The 23,463-nt window shown below is 43.5% G+C and overlaps 3 protein-coding genes across 13 annotated transcripts in view; 2 read left to right on the top strand and 1 right to left on the bottom strand.

Moving 5' to 3' along the window:
• The window catches only part of tp73 (tumor protein p73), a 43,122-nt gene extending 39,764 nt beyond the window's left edge, over positions 1-3,358 (top strand). For all 7 annotated transcript variants that reach the window (XM_049016004.1, XM_049016005.1, XM_049016006.1 and 4 more), the window contains one exon: positions 150-3,358. In XM_049016004.1, the coding sequence (XP_048871961.1) occupies positions 150-458 (309 nt within the window). In that variant the 3' untranslated portion in view covers positions 459-3,358. The remainder of the gene's footprint in view (positions 1-149) is intronic.
• A 22-nt stretch (positions 3,359-3,380) lies between these two features.
• LOC125744328 (myo-inositol 2-dehydrogenase-like) lies at positions 3,381-17,031 on the bottom strand. Of its 3 annotated transcripts, none has more exons than XM_049016012.1 (10): positions 16,956-17,031; positions 15,483-15,724; positions 9,120-9,635; positions 8,311-8,381; positions 8,088-8,196; positions 7,853-7,983; positions 7,509-7,616; positions 6,819-6,937; positions 6,113-6,269; positions 3,381-5,098 (listed from the first exon to the last, which is right to left on the bottom strand). In XM_049016012.1, the coding sequence occupies exons 2-10, from the start codon at positions 15,722-15,724 to the stop codon at positions 4,950-4,952; spliced, it is 1,602 nt and encodes a 533-aa protein (XP_048871969.1). In that variant the 5' UTR covers positions 16,956-17,031; the 3' UTR covers positions 3,381-4,949. The 3 variants fall into 3 exon arrangements, with proteins under 3 accessions (XP_048871969.1, XP_048871970.1, XP_048871968.1); XM_049016013.1 differs by lacking the exon at positions 16,956-17,031 and adding an exon at positions 16,257-16,522; XM_049016011.1 differs by lacking the exons at positions 15,483-15,724; positions 16,956-17,031 and adding exons at positions 13,241-13,483; positions 14,790-15,200.
• Positions 15,606-22,925, top strand: rer1 (retention in endoplasmic reticulum sorting receptor 1). Of its 3 annotated transcripts, XM_049016018.1 has the most exons (8): positions 17,393-17,438; positions 17,968-18,003; positions 18,762-18,849; positions 19,189-19,293; positions 19,389-19,488; positions 19,787-19,865; positions 20,697-20,832; positions 20,947-22,925. In XM_049016018.1, the coding sequence occupies exons 3-8, from the start codon at positions 18,769-18,771 to the stop codon at positions 21,034-21,036; spliced, it is 591 nt and encodes a 196-aa protein (XP_048871975.1). In that variant the 5' UTR covers positions 17,393-17,438; positions 17,968-18,003; positions 18,762-18,768; the 3' UTR covers positions 21,037-22,925. The 3 variants fall into 3 exon arrangements, with proteins under 3 accessions (XP_048871976.1, XP_048871974.1, XP_048871975.1); XM_049016019.1 differs by lacking the exons at positions 17,393-17,438; positions 17,968-18,003 and adding an exon at positions 15,606-15,742; XM_049016017.1 differs by lacking the exon at positions 17,968-18,003 and having other exon boundaries at positions 17,303-17,438.
• Positions 22,926-23,463: the final 538 nt, after the last annotated feature.

Here is a 23,463-nt window from a genome sequence, read left to right as displayed (position 1 = left end):
CCTGCAGTTATACACAAACACAGCCGACCAGCTGCGCCTTCTCCTGTACGCGGTCGTGCTCTGTGATCGATTGCTCATGCCTGTTGGGCCAGGTTGTGTCAGAGTGGCTCAGCGCTATGTCTGCTCCCCCCCCCCCCCCCCCCCATCAGGACCTGGGGGCCCTGAAGATCCCCGAGCAGTTCCGCCTGGCCATCTGGCGGGGCCTGCAGGACATGAAGCAAGGCCACGACTACGGGCAGCAGCTCATCCGCTCCAGCAGCAATGCGGCCATTGGGCCGTCGGGTGAGTTGCAGCGGCAGCGCGTCATGGAGGCCGTGCACTTCCGCGTGCGCCACACCATAACCATCCCCAACCGGGCCGGCACCGGCGAGGACTGGGCCGACTTCGGCTTCGACATGCCAGACTGCAAAGTGCGCAAGCACTCCATCAAGGAGGAGTTCGAGAGCGACATCCACTAGGTCGTCGGCCATCTCGCCTTGGAGCTACGCTCTTCACATCCTTATTTAAAGACTGAGAATCTTCTGGAATCAATAGAGGTCGTGCTCGGCTTCAGCTTATATGACCATTGCGACAAAGATCAAAAACAACCGCTCTTTCCCGTTATTTTTTTGACAAAGCACTCCCACGCCGAGGTTATTTTCAGTCAGTCTTGCCTACATTCTTTGACCAATCTGGACAGTTCACCTCTGTCTCTTTTCCTACGTACTTGCAGCCTTTTATCTTGAGAAAACAGTGACTTATATCGATAATCAGAGCCGCAGACCTGAGGGAGCAGGCCGGGCTGTCATCTTGTAGGTGGGACAGTTTTTTTAGCGGGATTCTTGGGTCATGGCCCCCGTAGCTAAGCTCCCCGCTCGTGTCTCATGGTCACAACCTCATATTCTATCTACACGGGCAGAAGCCAAGGCCGCTACGGACCACAGAAAAGCCCCTCGCTGGTGCCTCGGAGTGACAATTTCCCCCTCGACTGTAACACTGCTGTGCCCTCCTCCTTCTAAGTGGCCACCAGCTTGCTAATTAATTTAACAAACTGCCAACTTGCGAATGTGGAGGGGGGGGGGAATGTATTGCTTGAACAAAATGTGAGTTCTTTTCTTCTGTGTACATATTCATGTAAAAAAAAATGTGGTTTTGTCCTCAATCAACAGAAAGTGTTCATTGATGTGTTGAAATGTATTACGTCATGCATAGATCAATGGCCGCATGCTTCACGAATGTGGATTTTAAATACACAGCATGCGTACATGTACATGGGAGCGCACGTATGGCCCATTCCACCTGCACGTCTGCTTTTCGCTGTGGAAACAGATTCTGACTATTGAACGTGCTCCGTGTGGTTATAGAGTGCAGTAGTTTTGATGGAGACTGAATTCATGGTAAGAAATACAGAGAACGTTGCGAATCATTAGCTCTGTCCTTAGTTTATGATATTTTGAATAGGTCACAGCTCTCCTTCAAACCCACCGTATATCTTGGATTACAGCAAGAGATCGTTTCTGTAACTAGATCGGCCGGCTGTTGGATACCCTTAGACTGAAATTTCTCTACTGTTGAAAATCAAGTACAACTGACTAAATGCAGTATTATGGACTGGATATGCATACTTACTGTTTTTCAAAAGTACTACAAAAACATTTGGTATTGGTAGACACTAGAGGCATTCTTGTTGTATTATAATATAAATATAGAGAAAATATAAATGTTCTTTGTTTTAAGGATGGAAAATTGATATCTTTTCCCTTTTGGAATTTGCTGATTGAGCAGTAACCTTCAAAAGGGAAATAATATTTAATCCACGGGGCTGGGCTGGGTTGTGCAACTTTGAGTCAAACTGGATTCTGGTCAGAAAATGGAAAACGCCAGTCTTCTGCGGCAGACTTAGCCATAGGAAGCTCAATGAGTGTTGGCTGATGATGGTTCCTGTTGAGTAACATCACTGAAGTGTTCAATGTCGACTCACACCTTTTGATAGGATCGTTTTTCTTAATCCTGGTCACCCATGGAGAATGACGCTTTCTGACCAAGCTGGGCTCACAATTAGCTTTGGTTAACGCATAGCTGAAGACTTGCTGCATTAAAAAGAAAACGCTATCCCGTAGTTCAACTTTCTATTTCTCCACCTTTAAATCACGGCCAGGAAATCAAAGAAATTTGCTGAATAATAGAATCATATATACGGTCACTACAGCAAAACTGTGGACGCATTATCCACTATGTTAAGACAAATTTGTGTTAATCAGTTAATCCTTAAAACTCTAAACTCTCAGGATTGGGATTGAGACCCAGACGACGCGTCAAGATGCAAAATTAGAAGTGACAGGAGATCGTGTAGTTCTGTACTCCGCCACTCTGGCCTGAACGTGTTGGGTGCACACCCAGCTATTGCAAATAGATTTTCATGATTTTGAAAAATATTTCCTTGTGTTCATTGTGTGTATCCATGTTAGTCTTTGAATTCCAGTACCCTGCCGACATCCCATCTTCCGCTTTCAGGCTTTCACAGAACTGTTTTTTCCCCCCTTACATTTGTAAATAATTAATAATGATAAAGGGAGACATCGACAGCATTAAACATGCTAAGTTTAAGTTTAGTCCTTTTGCAATATTCAGCGTGATGACAGTGTGAAGTGTTTTTCCCTGTATAACAAAAGCTAGAACTGAAATCTTTTTGTTTTGATATTCTTACCTTTCATTGACATTGTATTCTATTGTTTTTTAATGGTGTTCTGAATGTCCTTGCAGGGCAAGGTGTCCTATTTATCTCTGAATTATACTCTGAGAGAAACCCTCTTCAGTGTTCATTCATTCGTTTCTTCTTTTTTTCATCTTTTCATCTACAGGAATCCTGATAATCGAATTTCATACCGAAAGGCTTTTTCATGACCTGTCTCAGCACTTAATGTAAAGTTGTTCGAGGGTGATGCAGGGCTGGACTTTCTTCTTCTGATGAAATTTCACGTTCCGTCCGTCTTCCTAAAGTGGTGACCTAGTGGCTGCCTAGCAACCGGTATTGTTGTTCTTCCTGTCCTACATCCCAGCTGTCGCTACCTTACGTGGCAGACACCTTCGCCATATTTATATGTGGCATGTTACTGTGCACAGATGAAAAGTGTAGCCGATTTAAGAGGGGTGATAATTGTTGAACTACTGGAAACATTTCCGTGTACAGAGTATTGTACTATAATTACGTAAAAAAGGACTTGGACATCATGCAACCCAGGTGGCAGATGACTAAAAGGTGGTAGGTGGGTTTAATTATCCAATTCATCACTTTCATCTGGTGGCGAATGTATATATGACAAAAGGAGATGCCTTGTCTTTCACCCTCATACGAAATAAAATGAAAATGTGGTTAAAATATTTTATTACGTTATCCCTTTTATAAAAAAAAAAAAAAAAACCTGATAGAGAAAGTATATATTTGCATGAAATTTTCTGTTCAGAAATGGTAGCACTAGCTTTCGGGGTTGATGGTAATTGTCCTGGCTGGTTAGACATCAAAGGAATCAAATGAAATGTTACTCATAAATGCAGTATTAAATGATAATCTTAAGATTTTAGATTTCGGTTTCATCTTCAGAGCTGTACAACATTGTAAGTTTTCTCTCCCATTTTAGGTAGAGAGGACGTGGCTTATTTTTACAGCGTTGTCTCACGGCCAGTCGTGGATGTATTGCTTCACAGACAGGCTCCAGCAGTCCTGCTTTTCGCTATAGAATAATCATGCCATTTCATATTTTTTACAGTTAATGATATTTGATCTGTGCTGGTATCCACAAATCAAAGCAACTTATCAAATGTCACTTTGGCACAGGGTTAGGGTAGCGTGTGTGTCGGGCGGGAGCTGCGGTGAAGGGAGCGGTGTGAGAGAAGGGAAGAGAGTGTATCGAGAGAAGTGTGTGGGAGCCGCAGTGTGTTGTGATGTTTTTTGGAGGATGAATGTGGAGAGAGTGTTTTGGAGAACGATGACTGCAGCATTTTGCCTTAGTTAACTTTGCTCAAGGGTACAACATCAAGATACCTGCCGGCATTTGAACTGGCAGCTAGCAGGTTGCGAGCCCATGTCTGCCCATGACAGACAGCAGTAGTTCTGTACTGTTTGTCGAGGATATGATTCGCTTCAAACTTCCCCTGCGACTGCAAAAGCATCATGGTGAAACGTGCTTTCTAACCTCCTACCTGGAATAAAGTGTGTGAAATTCACTCCACACTAAGTTTATATGTTTACCTTCACAATCCCACCGAGCGCCTCTGGCAGGGACACAACCTCGGAGCCATATTTTTATACTGATGAATTCTTCAGAAGAAAAACAAACTAAAGAACTAAATATAACAAAACTGGAGAAGTGTAATTATATGTACATATATGTCACAAAAGCACAGGGAGATAGCACCAGAACAGTCACCGGAACACAGTACGTCTTCGGAGCATAATGTCACAGTTACAATAGTACGTTTGGAAGACAAGCCTTAATAAGACTTCAGTTAAATTACCCAAATGTGGATCTGCTACAAACTCTACTCCTAGTGAGTTTTTTTCATGACTATTTTCTAAAAACAAATTTGGATTATTTGGAAAACGCACACCGTCACTATATTCTTAGTGCAGGTAGAGTATCACTGGTGATCCTCTAATAACCGACCACATGCCCAGCGTGATCCTAAACTGATAAAGCATAGAGCTGGTATATATTTCTAAAGGACGGATCTCTAGGCCTTCGTCCCTCCTTAGCTCGAGCGGGATGAAATCAGCTTTCGAAACGATGACTTGCAACAGACCATCAGTCTGGCTCCTATTGCACCTGACCCCGCTTATAGACCCGATAAACTTACTGCGAGACGGAGCGTTTACTGTCAAACAGGGCGAGAGGGAGGAGAAATGTGAGCCAAAGAGAGCGACAGTCCAGGTGACGCTGAGTGAAAACGAATCACCCCATGAAGGTGACGTGTCACGCCTCAGTCTTGATGGTGGTGGTGCTGTTGGCTGCCATGTGGCGCAGGTCCACGGCAGAGCCGTTCTTCCAGGACTGCTCCGCGGCCGCCGCCACCTGCACCGTCCACAGGTACTGCTCTTTGCTGAAGAACGGTGCCTCCCGTCCTGTTGGGGGCAGAAACACATGTTGGGGCTGCGTCTAACTGCGTGCTTCGCGCACAATGACTGCTTATGTCTGGGTATCCAGGTGAGGGTTATGTTTTGCCCCCCCCCCATTAGTTCAGGAAGATCAGTGGGTCTACATTGCTGTGGATGGCTTAGGCTTGGAGGGTGGATGGACGGGCAGACAGACAGTTGGTATATGGGTGTTATGTTATGCCCTACAACACACTGACATGCCATATTTTTAAATTCTCCTGGGACAAAAAAAAACAAATGAAAGCCCAGCAAACCACATGTTGATACAGTTCAGCTCTTCTTGTATCACAACAGCCTCAAGGCACATTTTCATTTTTATAGAGCAGAGATTAAAATCATTTTCAACGTTTAAGATGTTGGTTTTCGGCTTGCTTGCCAAATGCGTTCGTTTCACTGCTATCTGTCCCCGTTGCTTGTCTAATCAGGTAATCAGACATCTGATGAAGTCTTTTCAAACTCTGCTTTTACATGCCTTTGTCCAACTGTCCTTTATTAACCCCTCAATGTCTTTCTATGTCAACTTAGCATCTCATTAGCATTATATTTTGTATTAGCTTAGCATCTGACCCGCAGTCATACTATATGTTAGCATAGCAACTGACCCGCAGTCATACTATATGTTAGCATAGCAACTGACCTGCAGTCATACTATATGTTAGCATAGCAACTGACCTGCAGTCATACTATATGTTAGCATAGCAACTGACCTGCAGTCATACTATATGTTAGCATAGCAACTGATGTACAATTATATTTCGTATTAGCTTAGCATCTGACCTGTAGTCATGCTTTATGTTGGCTTAGCATCTACATATTAGGGGAAGAGAAGCTAAATGGCTGGTTTTTGGAGGAGCCTGTGCCTGTGGCTAACGCTAGCTGTGTTCCAACTTTAGCTTGGGTTAGAGATCCGTGACATTATTGTGATTGTGGGGTCCCATCACTACACCGAGGAGGCCATCCGTGACTGCCGTGTCACCTGACCTCGGAGTGTGCGGAGGAAATGCCGCAGCAGTTCTCCGTGGGCGTCCCGGAAGCGGTCGGCGGCGCTCTGGGGGCAGGGGCCTGGCGAACGGCTGTGATCGGAGATGCCCAGCGGATTCCTGTTCTCCATCTGCAGGGATCCCTCGGAGCCGTACACCTGAACCGTAACCAAGGGGCAGGAGATGCTTTGGTCACACACCCAGGATATAGCATAGAATAGAATAGAATAGAATAGAATAGAATAGAATAGAATAGAATATCTTTATTGTCATTCAGGCACTTGGGCTCCCATGTTTATCAAACCAGAGACAAAATACACAAGACCAAAAATAAAGAAGAGACAAGCGGCATACTAGTGAAGTAAAAGGGAAAACCTACGTTGGAATTGATATAAATAATACATTTTAATGATTTTTTTCCAGGATGAATCTTATATTTACACCACAAATGAGCACAAGTTATATAAATATGTATGTGCGTGTGTGTGCAAAAAATTATACTGACTGCTGAGTATTAACAAAGAATTAGCAACCCATCTACCTATAGTCCGGAAAGGTCATTCAGATGAATATTAAGAAATGCACACACTGATACACACACACACACACTGATACACACACACACACACACACACACACACACACACACACACACACACACACACACACACACACACACACACACACACACACGCACGTGCACGCACTTCGAGTCTCTGGTCGCAGCTCTTGTTGCAGTGCTGGCTCACGTCCAGGGATGCGATGGCGCCACTGGGGAACTTCATGCTGACAGAAACAGCATCGGCGTCATTGAGGGAAGCCAGCTCTGCGGAGAGAGACCACGGCGGGTCAGTCTGCTCACCCGGCGTCAGCAGACTGCCCTACTTCACCCTGCGGTGTTTCGCTGCATTGACTCTCGTGCATGTTTTCATTCGGAGGCCCGCAAGAAGATGCGCGAGCCACTCAGCACTTGTACTACACGCCCAGGTGATGTGTGGCTCAGCGGGTCAGAACGCTGATCTTGCGATTGGAAGGTCACTGCTTCAAATGCCATGATTAGCAGAGTAGCTTCACCATTGGGCCCTTGAGCACAAGCCTTAACACCCCCCCCACCCACCCACCCACCCACCCACCAAATTGTCCCAGGGAGTGTCTGACCCTGCATCTTGCTTTGATCACCAGCTAAACAGAGAAAATGTAGAAAAATATTTCCATGAAAACAGCAGTACATCCAAGTACTACCTACGATTTCTTGCTTAAGAAACAGCCACTAAGAGTGACGCGTCTGTCCAATTCCACACACTGATGGCTTCACACACAGTGACGAGACGACACTCAAAAATCGCAGAGCGTAGCGGAGCGTCTACAGGTCACGGCAGAAGGTTCCGGCTTTGCACCTGCACAGAACGCATGGCCCAGCGAAAAGACGGTGTCTGGGATCGTCTCCCCCAGCATCCAGCAGATGATGTCGATGTCATGCACAGCCACTCCGTGAAAGATTCCGCCTACAGCGAATGACAAAACAGGAACACACCCGTCAGGTGCGCTCGACAGTACATACATCAATGTCCAACAACACCACGAGGGACCACAAGTAAAATCATTATTGTCTGATTACATAATAACTGATCTCACAGCGGAAGCCAGTGCTGTAATGCATAGAGAATATACAAAGTCCTATATCTGACCTGTATTCAGACTCTTTGGGAAACGTGACCATATAGAAATATAAGATTCATACCAGATGATCTGATAGCGGCGACAGAGGGCTGAGGATACAGGCGACTCACAGCTGAAATCTTCTGTATCCTACCAAGACTGTCGTTCTCATTCACTCGCTTGTATAAGTACTGCAGGGCTGGGTCAAAGCGTCTACAGCAAACACACAAGGCAGATGTTCGCTCTAAGCCATAGCAGACATGGGCTTCTGGAAACGTCCGTTCGTGCTTCAAGGCTGAGCAGAACAGGAGACGTACTTGTAAAAGCCGCACACAAGTGGTCTTCCTCGCCGGTCCGCTTCGTCGAAACAAGACTCGGCGATGTTCCTGTCTAAACTGGGCAGCCTTTCGCAAAACACACCTTTTCCTGCAAAACGCAACACGCCTGAATGACCTCACATAATATGTAGGATGCATTTCTGTCCGAGATACTTTCCAATGCTGAGAAAATTAGTTTTTGAAATGTTTCGAAGGGATGAACCTGCACGTAAGGCACGAAGGACAATTGCCGAGGCCTCGTTCGGTGGAGAGCAGACGATGACTCCTGTAACCCTGGAAGAGGAGCAGATAAACCTCATCTTAGCTTAGCAATTGAAGCTAATGAACACCAAAGACGCCCCTGATCTATAACAGACAAATCCTGACGTTCTATCATCCATCCATTTTCTGAAACCGCTGGTCCTATTCAGGGTTGCGGGGGGTCCAGAGAACACCCAGAAAGCTATGGACGCAAGACAGGGAACATCCTAGGATGGGGCGCCAACCAACCAGAGGTAATCATCTTTAAGCAACACTTAGATGTATCAATGGTCAATTAATCACTGGTTGATGATTATAAAAACAAATAAGGAATAATAGGAATTTCTCCACTGGAGACCAAAATAATATATCTACCTAACTTTTGTGGTGAGTCTAACTTGGGTAAGATTTCTCTTTTCAATCGCACCGCTTTCATTAGAGTCTAGGCATACTAACAGCTAATTTCAACCAAATTTGGTTTTACTGAATATGACGCTTATGAAGTCATGCAGGTTTATAGTATATACCCAGAAGATGTGTTTCCAACAGTATAATTCAGTATATAACAACACTTTTTCATACAATGTGAGGTCATTTATGTTTATGCACATGGTCGTGAGGGTAATTAACCTGATGTTAAGTCAGGCAGTAGCCCAAACAGCCAATCAGCATGGCCCAACTTCAGACGGCCAATCAGGCTTAGCAGCAAACAGCCAATCAGGCAGAGGCGACCTCAGATAACCCACAGCTCACTCTCAGTTCCTGACCTACCGCGGGTCACTCAGCACGACGTCTGCATCCGCGGCGCGCAGCAGCATGGTGTGGGCCAGTCGCTCCTGGCTGAAGAGACCTTCCACTTCCCGGCGCTGGTCATCCACCACATACAACAGCTGGCAGCGGCTCTCCTCCAGCAGGCTGCGGCACAGGGCTGTGCTGCCAGATCCAGCGCCGAACACTGCCAGTCCGGTACCAAAGCCACCTGGCTTCCATCCCCCGAAAGCAGGCCGGGCCACATCCGGGGGCAGCAGCCGGGGCCTTGGGCCCGATGCCTGAAGCCCCAAGCCACAAGTCCGGGGGGCGGAGACCGATGGGGTGACCACACCCTTCCCCTTGGGGCTCCCACCAGAGCAAACCCCAGAAGCTGACTGAGAGGGGGGACAGGAGCGGGACACCAGGCTGGAAGAGGAGCAGCAGTTCCCAGCCAAGATGAGCTTGGACTGCAAGGCCAGAGGAGACGTGGAGTCCGACTCCCCCGGCGAACCTGGCGGTGCCTCCACTTCTGGTGACCTATGAAGAACCAACAAGAAGGTCTTCTGTGACTCTCCGTGGATGGAAGCGGATGAGGCGCCATTCAGACGAGGGCATGGAACCAGCATGAAAACCACGATGATCTCATAAGAAGGCATCGCAACGAGAAGGTAATCCAGTGCATTACAGTGCATTCTGAGTTCTTAAATGCACCAGGCCAACTAAAATGTTAAAGAGAAGACAGAGGAGAAGCAGAAACATCACGAAGATGATGGAACGGCTCATGGAACGGAAACCAAGTTTTAAAACTTCCTCAAAATACAACATGGATTCTGTCAATTTCAGTACACACTGTATTTCATACTTGACTGACATATATGTCATAAAATGTGCTGCAATAACATAAAAGACCTGCAACTACTTAACAAATACAGTCGACTGAGCATAAGGAAGCATACAGGTTAAGTTGTACCCGACAGTCAATTCTCCTCCCTGTAAAAGTCATACTCTAACACCCTTAAAAAGGAACTTAAGGTGAATTTATTTATTAAATTATTATTGAATTATGAGTAATAATGAGTAATCATTTAAAATCACTTTGCATCAGTATCAGATACGTTTTCTTGGTGCATACAAAAAACGGAATCAACTACTAACTGGAACAATAAAGCCAGATGATCCCTGATCTAAACAAAATGTGAGGAATGCAAGCAAATGATAAATCGCTCTATTTTATCAACTGTCCAAAGTACTAAAGTCTTGAATCTTCCAATGTCATTTATTTACATTGCCAAATTTCATTATTTCTATAAATCAAAAAAGTTACATTTTTTAATACAGTAAATGTTTAGTTCTTTAAAATCAACAATATTTTTAAAGAAAATATTTAATAGACGCTGTAACCCTGTATGGATGAGTTCTGAAAAGCAGATGGATTGATGGAGGGATTATTTAACTGAATATTATGTTTTATCGCCATCTAGTGGCCATTAACATAGCTGCTCAATAAACAATTTCCAGTTTACATTAGTATAAGTCAGTGGTTCTCAAACTAGGTCCTCGGGACCCACTGCCCTGCTTGTTTTCCAGCTATCCCTCCCATACACACTGCTGATTACCTGGATCAGATGTGTTCAGTCAATCAGAAGCTGAAAGACAGCTGGGACTTGTGTGTAGGGCAGGGATAACTGGAAAACAAGCAGGGCAGTGGGGCCCAAGGACAGAGTTTGAGAACCACTGGAACCACTGGTATAAGTAATGGCTGAATAGAATATATTTTAAAAATGTACATTTTATGGAAGGTAACTAATAAGTTTAATCATTCATCAATGCCGTGCACAGCCACGCCTGCTATTCAAAGCAGCGATTCCTCGAAGAATCCCTAAGTTTTCTGACCAGGCGATGAAAAAAAAAGATGCAGGTACCTAACAATAAGTCACTTTCGTTTTCTAGGATTCGGGAGTCACGGTGCAGTTTACAGAAGTTACGATGCAGATTACAGAAGTCGTGGTGCAGATTACAGAAGCCACGCTGCAGATTACAGAAGCCGCGATGCAGATTACGGAAGCCGCGATGCAGATTACAGAAGCCGCGATGCAGATTACAGAAGCCACGATGCAGATTACAGAAGCCGCGGTGCAGATTACAGAAGCCGCGGTGCAGATTACGGAAGCCGCGATGCAGATTACAGAAGCTGAGCTTTCTGTGATAGGCAGAGACGATGGAGAAGGGCAGCCTTAGTGCTGGCGGACTTGGCACAAAACAATAAACAAACCACAACCCACCCCCCCACCCCCATTCCCCACCTAGAAAGCATTAGCGTGTCTTGCACCCTAAATTACTTGGTTGAGTCAAATACAAAGTGATGTATTAATATGCTGGAGTAATTCAGCTGAAGTACCTCCCTGAAGTACATTATAGTAAAGTACATTATACTCTCTCCTCAGGCATCCTACCTAAAATCTCCACCCAGAAGTTCACGTCCTTAACATCCATACGAAGCAGTACTATTACCCCAAAGGCTCCTTTGACTTGAATACAGTGAGTGTTTTTCATCAGTAAAAATGTGACAAACGCCACATACTCTGATTCTGTGCAAGAGATTAAAAGGCAGATGCTTTTAGCACCCAGGTGTCAGTAGCCAACAGTGTTGTGTTATTATTGCTGTTACTATTGCTGTTATTATTAATTATCATTATTATTATGCCTTTTATATTTGTATCTTTGATTGACTGATTGATAGACTGACTGACTGATTGATAGACTGACTGACTGATTGATAGACTGACTGACTGATTGATAGACTGACTGACTGACTGACTGATTGATAGACTGACTGACTGACTGACTGATTGATAGACTGACTGACTGATTGATAGACTGACTGACTGATTGACAGTGACTGACTGACTGACTGACTGACTGACTGACTGACTGACTGACTGACTGACTGACTGCATATGGATCCCATTTTGGAGCCTTCGGCCACTGAAGTGACATGCAACCATGCATCCATCACAGTGTTTTGATGGAACTTTTTGTGGAACCTGGAGGAGGGAACTGAGGAGGCCGGGTGCAAATAGACACTGCAGGGGAAAAAATGATACATGGCATCTATTCAGCTATTTACACCAGGCCTTCTCAGTCCCTGCACCCCAGTTCCACAAAAGACGTAAACTCTGCATTGCATGCATAGTTGAACATCCCTTCAGTGGCTAAAGGAGGCAAAGTGAGATGCAAGTATAAAAGGTGGGGTCCATTAAACATGAAATGTAGCCTTGTTTTAGCAATAGTTAGCTAGCCAAAGGCACACAGCAATCTTTTCAACAAGTGTGAACGCTTGCTACAGGGGGAATTTCCCTTTTATGTGTTGCACATGGAGAGGAAATTTAGAATTTAGATTAGGGTGCAATAAAAAAAACTGTGTGAATTCAATTGCATTTTCCAGGGGATTTTAGTGGAACTACATTGTTAAGTGCAAATAGCATCTGCTTGCTATACACACCTGGGTGCAAAGAGTCATTTTGGCTGTCTGCCTCGGGTGGCTACTGACACCGGGATGCAAAAGGCATCTGCCAAAATAAAACCCTCAACCGAAACCTGTGACATATTTAACAAAAATTCATGTAATTTTCAACATTGTATAGCAAAAAAAGAGCCAAACCATAAGTAACACAAATTTATATGTAAAATAGACAGAGGCTGAATGAACTTTCAAAAATAATTAACTGAGGGAAGTTAATAAACGTTTACGTCAACACCATGTAAACAAACATTTATATCTCAGTAACTAAAGCAGCACAAACGAAAATCTCAACGATATAAACTAGCACAGACGACTGAGACCGATATGGTTAAAATCTGGAACACATTGGGGGGGGAGGAGGGCACATCCCGCAGGTGTTCAAGGTAACGATGACCGTGACGTGACGTATGATCACACAGCGTACGGAGCTTGTCGGTAACTAACGTCAGCTCACCACATAAATTTAACTTATTCACTTAACTATACTTATTGTACGATATTATCTCCTCTTTGCAGAGCTATTGTATACATGAACAATTCGCGTCCCTTGTCAATTCAATACAAGACCCAGCATTTTATATTACAATACGGAACAATCCCGTATGGCAGCCCTACTTACAGGTGACTGGGCTTGCGGTCCCACAGCTTTGCGAGTCGTCTGTTCCTGAAATGTCTGGCCGAAGCCAGGTGCTCGAGTATCCGGTCTCTGCGGACTCTCACCGGGATCTCGCATGATTTACAGTACAGTATTTCCAGTACGGTCCTTTCTCCGGAGTTGTGCTGCTCCACCAGCTGCCTCTTAACTCCCAGATCGTTGAACTCGGCAGCATAGTCGTGCAATGTCTTCTTTTTTCTCCCCATCCTTGGGAGAGCATATATGTGGCTGTTCAGTTTCTATTATCTTTTTCCTGATAAGCCCTTTTTTGCACTCTGTAGTGCAGGGTAGACTGATTCGTTATAAGATACGGAGTGTCTATTTGCACCCTGGTGAAAATAGACGCACGACATCTATTCGGCTATTTACACCCGGCCTCCTCACTCCCCGCCCTCTGACTCCAGAAAAAAAAAAAACGAAAACACTCTGTTGCATGCATGTCCATAGCCAGCTATGAGGTCACCGAAGTCTGGACATCGGTCATTTTTTAGATCTGGGGGGAAAATCGGTGCTAAATACAACTGGTTAAAAAAAAAATCAGCAACTGAAAACTTCTTATCCGAGACGAGTGCTGCTTAATACAGCTGAGACTTATAGGGTCTCCGGAGAGTCGTGGGAGAGCGCGCGCGAGCCCAGCCCCCAGCATCAGCCCTCCTTCACCGACAGCAACTGGAATTTACAGACGCTGGCAGCAGCGTACCAGGCTTGTGTGAGAACTGGCAGGCAGCATACCATTTGGTAAGACAAAGCAATAATCGTTTTGACGTTATCTATAAGAAACGTTCAGAACAGTTACTTGGGGTAGCGTCTCGAGTGAAGGCAATTGTATGAAACATGTGAAATATGTGTACTCTGTCCATGATGAAGGTTTCTATTTCTCTATATACACACACACACACACACACACACACACACACACACACACACACACACACACACACACACACACACACACACCAATAAGTGTTCTAGTTTAAAGTCACAGACAAGGGAAAGGATGTGGCCAGACCTGTATCCATAAAACGTGTTTTGCGTGGCAGAGGATACTCAACATCCGACATCAAAACAATCCAGTTGGTGTAACTTAATTAAAACAGCAATATACCTAGTTTCTTGTATATAGCAACAGGTTTCGTTTTATTTTTCAAATCCTGACTTTGGCCCTGTAGGACCCATGGCTGCACCACTTAATTTCAGGCGCTGAAGGCGCCGGAGTGGCATACAAATATAAAAGTTAGGGTATATTAAACACAAATTGTACACTTGTTTTAGCAATAGTTAGCTTGCCGAAGCCACTCAGTAATTTTGCCAACTAGCATTAGCACCAGCTACACTTGGAATTCAATTCTCAGAATGAGGTAGAATTCCTGTCTTGTGTGTAATACATGGGGAAGGATTTTCTGCAATAACAACCTGTGCAGATTCAGTGTCATTAGCCTTGTAACTTTCTGTGGAAGAGCATTATTGGTTTACTCACACCTGGGTGCCAATAACATCTGCCTGCTATACCCACCCGGGTGCAAATAGCATTGCTGGTTACTGACATCTGGGTGCAAAAAGCATATGCCTAAAAAACCCTCCTAACGGAGACTTGTGACATAATTGACAGCAATTAATTTAATTAAAAACGCTGCGTTGCAGCAGAAAGAAAATAGACAGGGGCTGAATACACTGCTTTTTTTAAAGTAACTTAAGTAAATTAAAAAATAAACGTTTAAATTTTGATCCTTTCCGGCAATTTAGTAACATTGACTCTGGTTAATTGACATTTGCTACAAGCATCGTTTACGATTATCACGCTACGATGTATCACTGGAAAAGTTGCACGTGCTGGATGCTTGGCTACATTGACGATGGCAAAGAATCAAACACAAAGCAAGCTAGCTTAACTATTCACTGCACGACGGTGAACTTAGATCTGTACTTATCTACCGCCTCTTCGTTTTGTCACTGTACCACCCATAAGGCAGTTATGGGCAGCTAAGCCAGCCGCCTGGCCACTTAACGGTCGGGGACGTCTTAATGTCTTAGATAATAAAATGGTTTTGCGTTCATCATCGCAGCTAACAGATGTTAGCAAGCTAATCAGGGCCAGTCGCCTTTACTTTGGCGATCCAAAGACCCTGACAGAGGCACGGACGAGGAGCGCTCATAGCTCCGGCGGCGAAGCTTCGCCTTGTTAGGCTTTTGTGAAACCAGTACTTACAGGTGACTGGGCTTGCGGTCCCACAGCTTTGCGAGTCGTCTGTTCCTGAAATGTCTGGCCGAAGCCAGGTGCTCGAGTATCCGGTCTCTGCGGACTCTCACCGGGATCTCGCATGATTTACAGTACAGTATTTCCAATACGGTCCTTTCTCCGGAGTTGTGCTGCTCCACCAGCTGCCTCTTAACTCCCAGATCGCTGAACTCGGCAGCATAGTCGTGCAATGTCTTCTTTTTTCTCCCCATCTTTAGGAGAACATACAGGTAGCTGTTCAGTTTCTGTTATTTTTTTCTGATAAGCCAAAAAAAGCACTCTGTGGTGCAGGGTAGACCGATTCGTTATAACAAGATATTATGCGGTGTATATGTTTTTTAAAACGGAGTGGCTAACAGCTATATAGCGAAACAAAACAATATATACATATTTTTTTGCCCGAAGACCAGAGTGACGGCGTATTTCTCCACATTTAGCAATTCGGCGACACTTCCTCCTGCGTGCAACCCGTAAAGTGCTTAATTCGGTGTTTATCGAATTAAAGGGGTCTCATTGTTTGACGTTTCCTTCCGCTCTTTCGCATTATTCTTTGTTTAGCTTCATATAACCAACAAGCGAGCTGTTTAGCGGTTAGGGGGGATTATTTGTACGGGACAATTCATTCCTCGAATTTGACTTTCAATAATGTGTACCGATAGATGATCTTATTCAAATTTACCCAGAAGAATCTGTGAACTATATATATTGCTGAAATCACACGCGTAACCGAAATATATCTTGCACCTTGTTTTCTCCTCATCTTGTTTGACTCGAACTTTTTTATGTTGCACTTCTATTATGCTTGATAACTAGAGTATCGACCCAATCAAAGCGGACGTTTTTATATGCTGTTAAAGGTTTTAAAATGAAATTGTTTCATCCAGTCTCTTGTCATGATGTTTATTTTCAATAGCTGAACTGGAGCAAAGGGTATCTCGTGCCGGTATCCTCATCTTGTCAAGTTACATAGGAAGTTTATCCGCTGCCAGATTAAATGTACGTGGGATATGTATATAGGATTATTGAATATACGTTTTCCTCCCTACAAACATAATTTGATTTTAGACCTTTAATGTTTCTGCCACCATAATTCTATCATGTTCATAATTTTTAGCATTTATTTCAATTACTATTGTTGTTTAACTTAGTCTACATGTTTGTTTCTGATACTGGTATCAAAATTGACACGACATTAGGTTAACTGGAGAAAAATAAGGAGGAGCCCAGTGACGACCTCAGATGTAGGTTCAAATCCCACCACTGCTGTCAAGTGGGTTTTTCCTGGATACAGTGTTTTCCCCCCACATTCCAAAGACATGTAGCTAGGTTGTTTGGCATCTCAAAATTGTACATGATGTGTGCATGTGTACCAGGCCACGGACTGGCATCCCATCCAGGGTGTTCCCTGGTTTTTGGCCTCTGCATCCCAGGAAAAGCTCTAACCTGTGGCCTAACGTAGCGATCTTTCTTTTGATTCTTTCCTTCTCCATTGATATTCTCTCCTTTTGTCAGCAGTTATCTGAAAGTAAATGGCGAGACTGATTTTCAACTTAAACACCCCCCTTCTGCGGTTTTTTTTAATGTACTGCTATATACAATTGTATATTTTATAGTGATTAATTGTGCTCCGAGGTTTTACAAGGAAAATTCATTGGTTCTGAGATCCGACCAATTTATACAAAGAAATAATATTAGTATTATATAACCACAAGTGACAGGATAACGGATATTAAGGTTAAATATTAATAACGCAAGTGTATTCCAGATAAGCAGTTAAATAAGAGAGTTAGGCTAGTAACCTGACCGACGCCTCGTCTCAGAGCTCGATTAATCTTGTCTGCGAGGTGCTCGGAAGCGGTCTGGCGGAAATAGTGACGCGATTACACTGCCTGGGGACACGCCGTAGCGACGCGGCAGCGGTAGTAGGTAAGGAAAATATTTTAGTGAGATACTAAATATCAGTTTTTTCGTTCAACATTTGACAACGATATTACGTTATTGGCGATGCTAAACGATACAGAGAAACGCTGAGTGGAAGTGATAAATTTATGTGTAACCTTTGCATCGCACATAAGCATTTCCAACATTTTAGGCTCAACTACCGAACTCTGCTTCCACATTTGACCGGAAGTGAGTTGTTCACTCGCTGAGGGGTTACTGGTTTCTGTAGTGTATAATGGGCGGGTTTACGAACACTTCAGAGGAATGGTCTGCAGTTATGGACTACAACACCCATCTTTACGGTTAATTAATTGATAGTTGCCTTTTTCTCGAATGTATTGTCGGTGAGAATAGCTTTTCTGTATTTTACTGGGATGAGAATTACTACATATGACTAACGAAGTCTTACTTGTCATGAGTTAAGGATTCGGTGAAAATGAGGGTTTACGATGGCTTGAAAAGTACGTTGCTAGTGGCATTGCACTAACGTAACTGGTTATCCTTGTTTCTATAGCAGATCTCGTACATAGTATTCATTTCGACAAGCTAGGTAAGTGAATAGACTCGTAGTTCACTGGCTTGTTTTTCGTGTGATCGTGGACTAACAGATCGGCCAGATAAGACGGATCTCCGCAGGGCTTGTAGATACTCTGTCTGTATAGAGTAGACACTTGCAGGTGAAAAATCTGACAGTCGTTACTTTTTATGGAAAATAACATAATCATTCGGAAAGTAAGGGATAATGAATAAATCATATAATCAGTGTGTCACAGGACTCTGACCCGCAGTTGTCCAAATCGCTTCTAAACAATTTGTTATAAGTGCATATATTCACGCCTACTTCCAGATAATGTCGGGACATGGTTAGTTTTTAGAGGTGATTTGTAGTTTGGCGGGTTCTGTTGCTAAGTTGAAATTGAATCTACACTTAATCGATATCGTTAACGTTTATTTGTAAAGGAGGACCGGAAGGACTAATTGTAAATCAGACTAACAGATAAAGCTGTTGATCAGCACCAGTGATTGAACACTACAGTGCGTCTTGAACCTTGAATAACACTTTTAAATAGCACCAAGTAAACACCTGAGTCGATCCTATGTTATATTATAGCATTAGAATGTTTAACTTGATACTTCAGTGGCTATTTTTATGGTGTGTAGGTCGGAGTTCCACTTAACCCACCTTAGAATAGTTATCTGACTGTAAATGGGTCTTGTAAGATTATGTGTATTATGTAAGCCGTTTAGTCCGTGAATAGCTGAATTATAAATGAAACCTGAAATTTTGTTCCTACTGATCTTCGGCAGAAGCAGGATGTCGGAAGGAGATAGTGTTGGAGAGTCCATCCATGGGAAGCCATCAACGATTGCAAGTTTTTTCACACGGCTTGGACAGGTACTGTCAGGTTAAATACTTGGACCCCCATCTGGATTATACCTCTCCTGGCCTGCATTAGCTGCCTCTAACAAGGAGCCTGGGATTGTCAGATAGCTGCATCATTCTGTAGCAGATTTCCTGCTCCTCACTTTCACAGAACATTCTCTCCCTATGGTTGTGCTATCTTCTGCCTTTTTTTTTTGGTGGTGGTGGTGGTGGGGGGGGGGTGTTACACACTGATTGGCCATTCTGAATTATAAGCAGTTTGGGGAGAAGTTGGGTCTTGTATGAGACTTTATATGGCACAGCGGATTTTGAAATGAAAGCCTCTTGAAATTGCTTTGACTGTTTTTGCAGGTTTATCAGTCGTGGTTGGACAAGTCAACACCGTTCTCAGTGGGCCGGTGGGCTGTGACAGTCATTTTAACAGCTCTCTACATGATAAGGGTGTACATATTGCAGGTAACCTATTAAATTTTTTTTCAGCACCTGGTTTATTGTTTAATATGTGGTGTGTTTTACTGACATATAAATACACTGTGTGTTTGTTTATGTAGGGATGGTACATCGTTTCCTACGCACTGGGCATCTACCACCTCAACCTGTTCATTGCTTTTCTCTCACCGAAAGTGGACCCTTCACTCTTGGATGATGCTGGTAAGCGATGCTGAGGCTGAAAAGGGGGCCGCTGAAGCGATTATTGCAAGGGGTTTAGCTGATATTGTCATAAAACATTCACAAAATACAATAGGTTACACGATTCTCTCCATCAGATAAATGAAATGGCTTTAAAATATTATGATAGTGACAGTTTATTTTGCTAACTTGTTACCAGTCCACTGTTACCCGGATTTGGTGCATTATGCCAAGAGAGGAGCAGTAACAGTTGAACAGCTTAAGCACTTGCAGATGTCGCTGGTCTTTTCCGTGTTTAATGCTACCCCCCACCTCCCAGATGATGGGCCTTCTCTACCTACGAAGCAAAACGAAGAGTTCCGGCCCTTTATTAGGAGGTTACCCGAGTTCAAATTCTGGTATGGAGACTCGCAGTTCAGCCTGATGTGCTACATTGTTTAGGTACCATCGAAAGGTGGGGCAAGACTGTGGAAGCACACCCAGTGTGAATTAGGGGCAAAGTAACTCGGCTAACTTGCTTTTTTACATAGTCTGTATAACATCAAATTATACTTCCTTCTTATCTGCACATATATATGTAGTTATATAGGTTATGTGTTTAAAATTGATATCCATAGTATTATGTATTAATTGTCCAAAACACAAGTGTACAACACAGACATTTTGTGTTACGAAACGTGCATAAAAATAATTCATACAGTCAAGCCAGAAAGGAAAAGAGGAACTAGCATATTACTGCAAAGGTGCTTATATCACGCCTCACAGAAACAGAGCAGTTCGCATGTGTGTATGCAAATATGCTTTTGCAGTTGCGTGATCTGCGCATGTACCTCCTCTACTGCTTTAGTATTTAATGATTTACTCCCCGCCTGTTTCAAATTCCACAGCTGGCTGGTTGACTTCTGACTGTATGAACCCACTTCCTGTCAGATACAAATACTGGTTCCAGTTGAGTTAAACCAGACCACGATTGCCAACACGCAGAAATCAAACATCCCCCCCCTCCCCCCCCCCCCCACAAATATTGCATAACATGTTGTATTCTTTTTGAGTATTATATCATCGAAGACCTGTTATTTCCTGGTCTCTAGGGGGCAAATAATAAAATGTGTATTACTGGGAGTTTAACAATCAATTTTAAACTGCACTTGCTGATTGTAATTTACATTCGTGAGAGAAATCTGTTTCCTGTTTCTGACAAACATTTTCATTTTGCGTTTCCCAAACAGGCATTCGGCCACAAAAGGCATCATCGTCGCGATGGTCTGCACATTCTTTGAAATCTTCAATGTGCCGGTGTTCTGGCCAATACTCGTAATGTACTTCATCATGCTCTTCTGTATCACTATGAAGAGGCAGATAAAGGTACCCATACTTGAAAATGACAGTGTTTACTTTGTGGGTATGTTATTTTTCATTCATATTTTTCAGTGTGATTATGAGTCTCAGTGTGTGTTTTTTTTTTACTCTGTTTCACAGCATATGGTCAAGTACCGATATTTGCCCTTCACACATGGGAAAAGGAAGTACAAAGGAAAGGAGGACACGGGGAAGGCATTTCATAGCTAAATTTTTCTCCTGAGCAATGAATATGTTGAGCAAGAAAGAGCTGGAAGTGTATAGGGCAGTAGTGTGTGTGTGTGTGTGCGCGCGCGCGCGTGTGTCTTTTTAAAGGAAAAGAGTTTTGATCTATTGTGAAGTAGTGACTAAGGGGACAGTTAATTTCGTAAGATTTATTTGCATTCACTGCCGTGTGTGTGTGTGTTTGGGGGGGGGGGTTGGGAGATCTTGCTGCTGCTGCCAATTCTTCTGCAGGTACAGTGCAGTGTGTGTGTCTCCCCCTCCCAGCCACCCCAGCAAGGTGGTGTTGTACAGAATGTAGTAGTACGTTCGCAGTGTGGAAATCCCGATACTTTCTTGCCGGTGACGGTATTTATCCTGTGATATTCAGGGATCATACAGATTAATAAATCTCTTTTTTTTCTGCCTTTGGCCAAGTCATGTGACCCATATTAAATGGCTATAACATATTTATTAATTATTTTATTTTTTGTTCATAATTGCCAAGATTAATTGTGCCTTTAATCAGTTCTTGTTAATGCAGTTACTTTGTTTTGATTTATACCCCACCCCCCACCCCACATTTTTTAAAACTGCACCCACACGTGTTGCTACTTTGAAATGTCTGTTAAATTGTCTGTTGGGTGCATTTCCTGGTCCTGATGAGGAAATGAAAGGCACGCCAGGCCGTACTCCGCTTGACGCCGGCCCTCAGACCGTCTCTCTGCTCCTGCTTATTAAGACGTCTTCGCTGCCTGAGCTGCTCTGTGTCACTTTGCCTCGAGTCTGTGTGTGGATTGAGAGTGATCACGTCCCCTCTCTGGGAGAGAGATACTGTTTTCATAATTCCTGTTTTTTTTTACTCTTTAATTCCAAATTTTCTAAGGAAAAATGCTTACCTAGAAATAGATTACGTAGATTGCAGGTTTTTTTTTTTTTTTTTTTTTGCATTAAGGTATAATTTCTTTGCCCCTTTCCCCACCGTTTAATCCACCAAAGGATTTAGTTGGTCCGCGAGCCAGATCTCCAGGAAACCCCCATATTCCGGGGAACTGGCTCTATGGAATGCTGGCGTCGTCCCATCAATGAATGTATCTGTTGTGCATAGTTTAAGAATCTGACAAATGGAACTTCTGCTAGAACCGTGTTTGTGTGTGACTGTGCACTTCGGTCAGCTGCACACACACAGTCTCACAAATCGCAGCTCAAATGAAATATTAGAAACTGCACATTTTTCGTTCACTGCCACAACCTGAACTGACTAGAGTTTATCTGCCAGGCTTTTGCTTCCTGGGAGGGGTGGGTACATCTATGTAAACAAGAACTGGAAGATACCCGATTGATAATAGTCTCAACCAGTAATATCCAGAATAATAATGAATCGTCAAGGACCCCCCCTAGCATATCAGCCAGGATAATTTACACCGAGGGCAGATCAAAAAAATGGAACTAGGATATATACTCCTTAGAGACGCTTTTTAACAGTATCTGTTATACATCCCTGTTTGTGCCGGTCTGCCGTTTTCCAGTTCGAAAGCTTATCAAAACAGAGCTAAATCATTCCAATAAAAAGCAAGACATTTACTATGTTGGACTGAGATGTACAAGTTACTTTAAGGGTGGGGGGGTGTTTGTGTGTACAGTAAAAGCTTGTGGGTATGCAAATAAAAAAAAATGTTTTCCTGATGTTCTTTGCATCATGCTAATTATGTTCCAGAGGCCTCATGTTTTGTGGGCCTTAGCCAAAGGCTCCAGCAAAGCTTAGACTCCTTGGAAAGAATTTGCATGTTTTTCCCCCCCATGTGTTCCAGATGTGAGCAAAGACGTACATTAAAGATGAATGCTGAAGTGTAATTTTTCACTCCAAATTGTATTAAAGAGACTGTTCCTTTCTGTTTGATGCGGATTATTATTCAAACTGCTCTTTCCCGCGTTTTCATCTTATATGGGCCGAAACTTAACTTTGGAATGTTTAGCAAGGGGGAGGACTTCACACGAATTAACATGCCTTCGTTTGTTCTGTTTGCTCGCGTAGTTCAATAAATAGCGTGATCCGTGTTCTTATGCAGTAGTCAAGGATCTTTCGTTTTCTTCACAGTAAAACTGTTCAGAAATGGGGTCATCCAGCATGTGCGTGTAAATTGATGTAAATACAGTCGCCAATGTGATAGTGGATGAAACAAATGGGCATGAATTATTCAACTTTCTTTGGTTAGCTGCATGCATGCTGGGATTTACCTGAGAACAACATATGTGATTGATAATTTATATTTTTAAATACATCAATATCACATGAATTAAACTGCACGATATGAGTAGCTCACAGTTAGTAGCGGGGTATGGGGGCACCCACCCCCTGAACCTAATGGCAGGGGGTCACTGCAAAATTTACCAAAGGGGACTGACTCCTCCCTGCTGTGAGACCCTTTTCCCGCC

Source organism: Brienomyrus brachyistius, chromosome 6, assembly GCF_023856365.1.
Source record: "Brienomyrus brachyistius isolate T26 chromosome 6, BBRACH_0.4, whole genome shotgun sequence".
Lineage (NCBI taxonomy): Eukaryota > Metazoa > Chordata > Actinopteri > Osteoglossiformes > Mormyridae > Brienomyrus > Brienomyrus brachyistius.
This window is presented reverse-complemented; position numbering and strand designations above follow the sequence as displayed.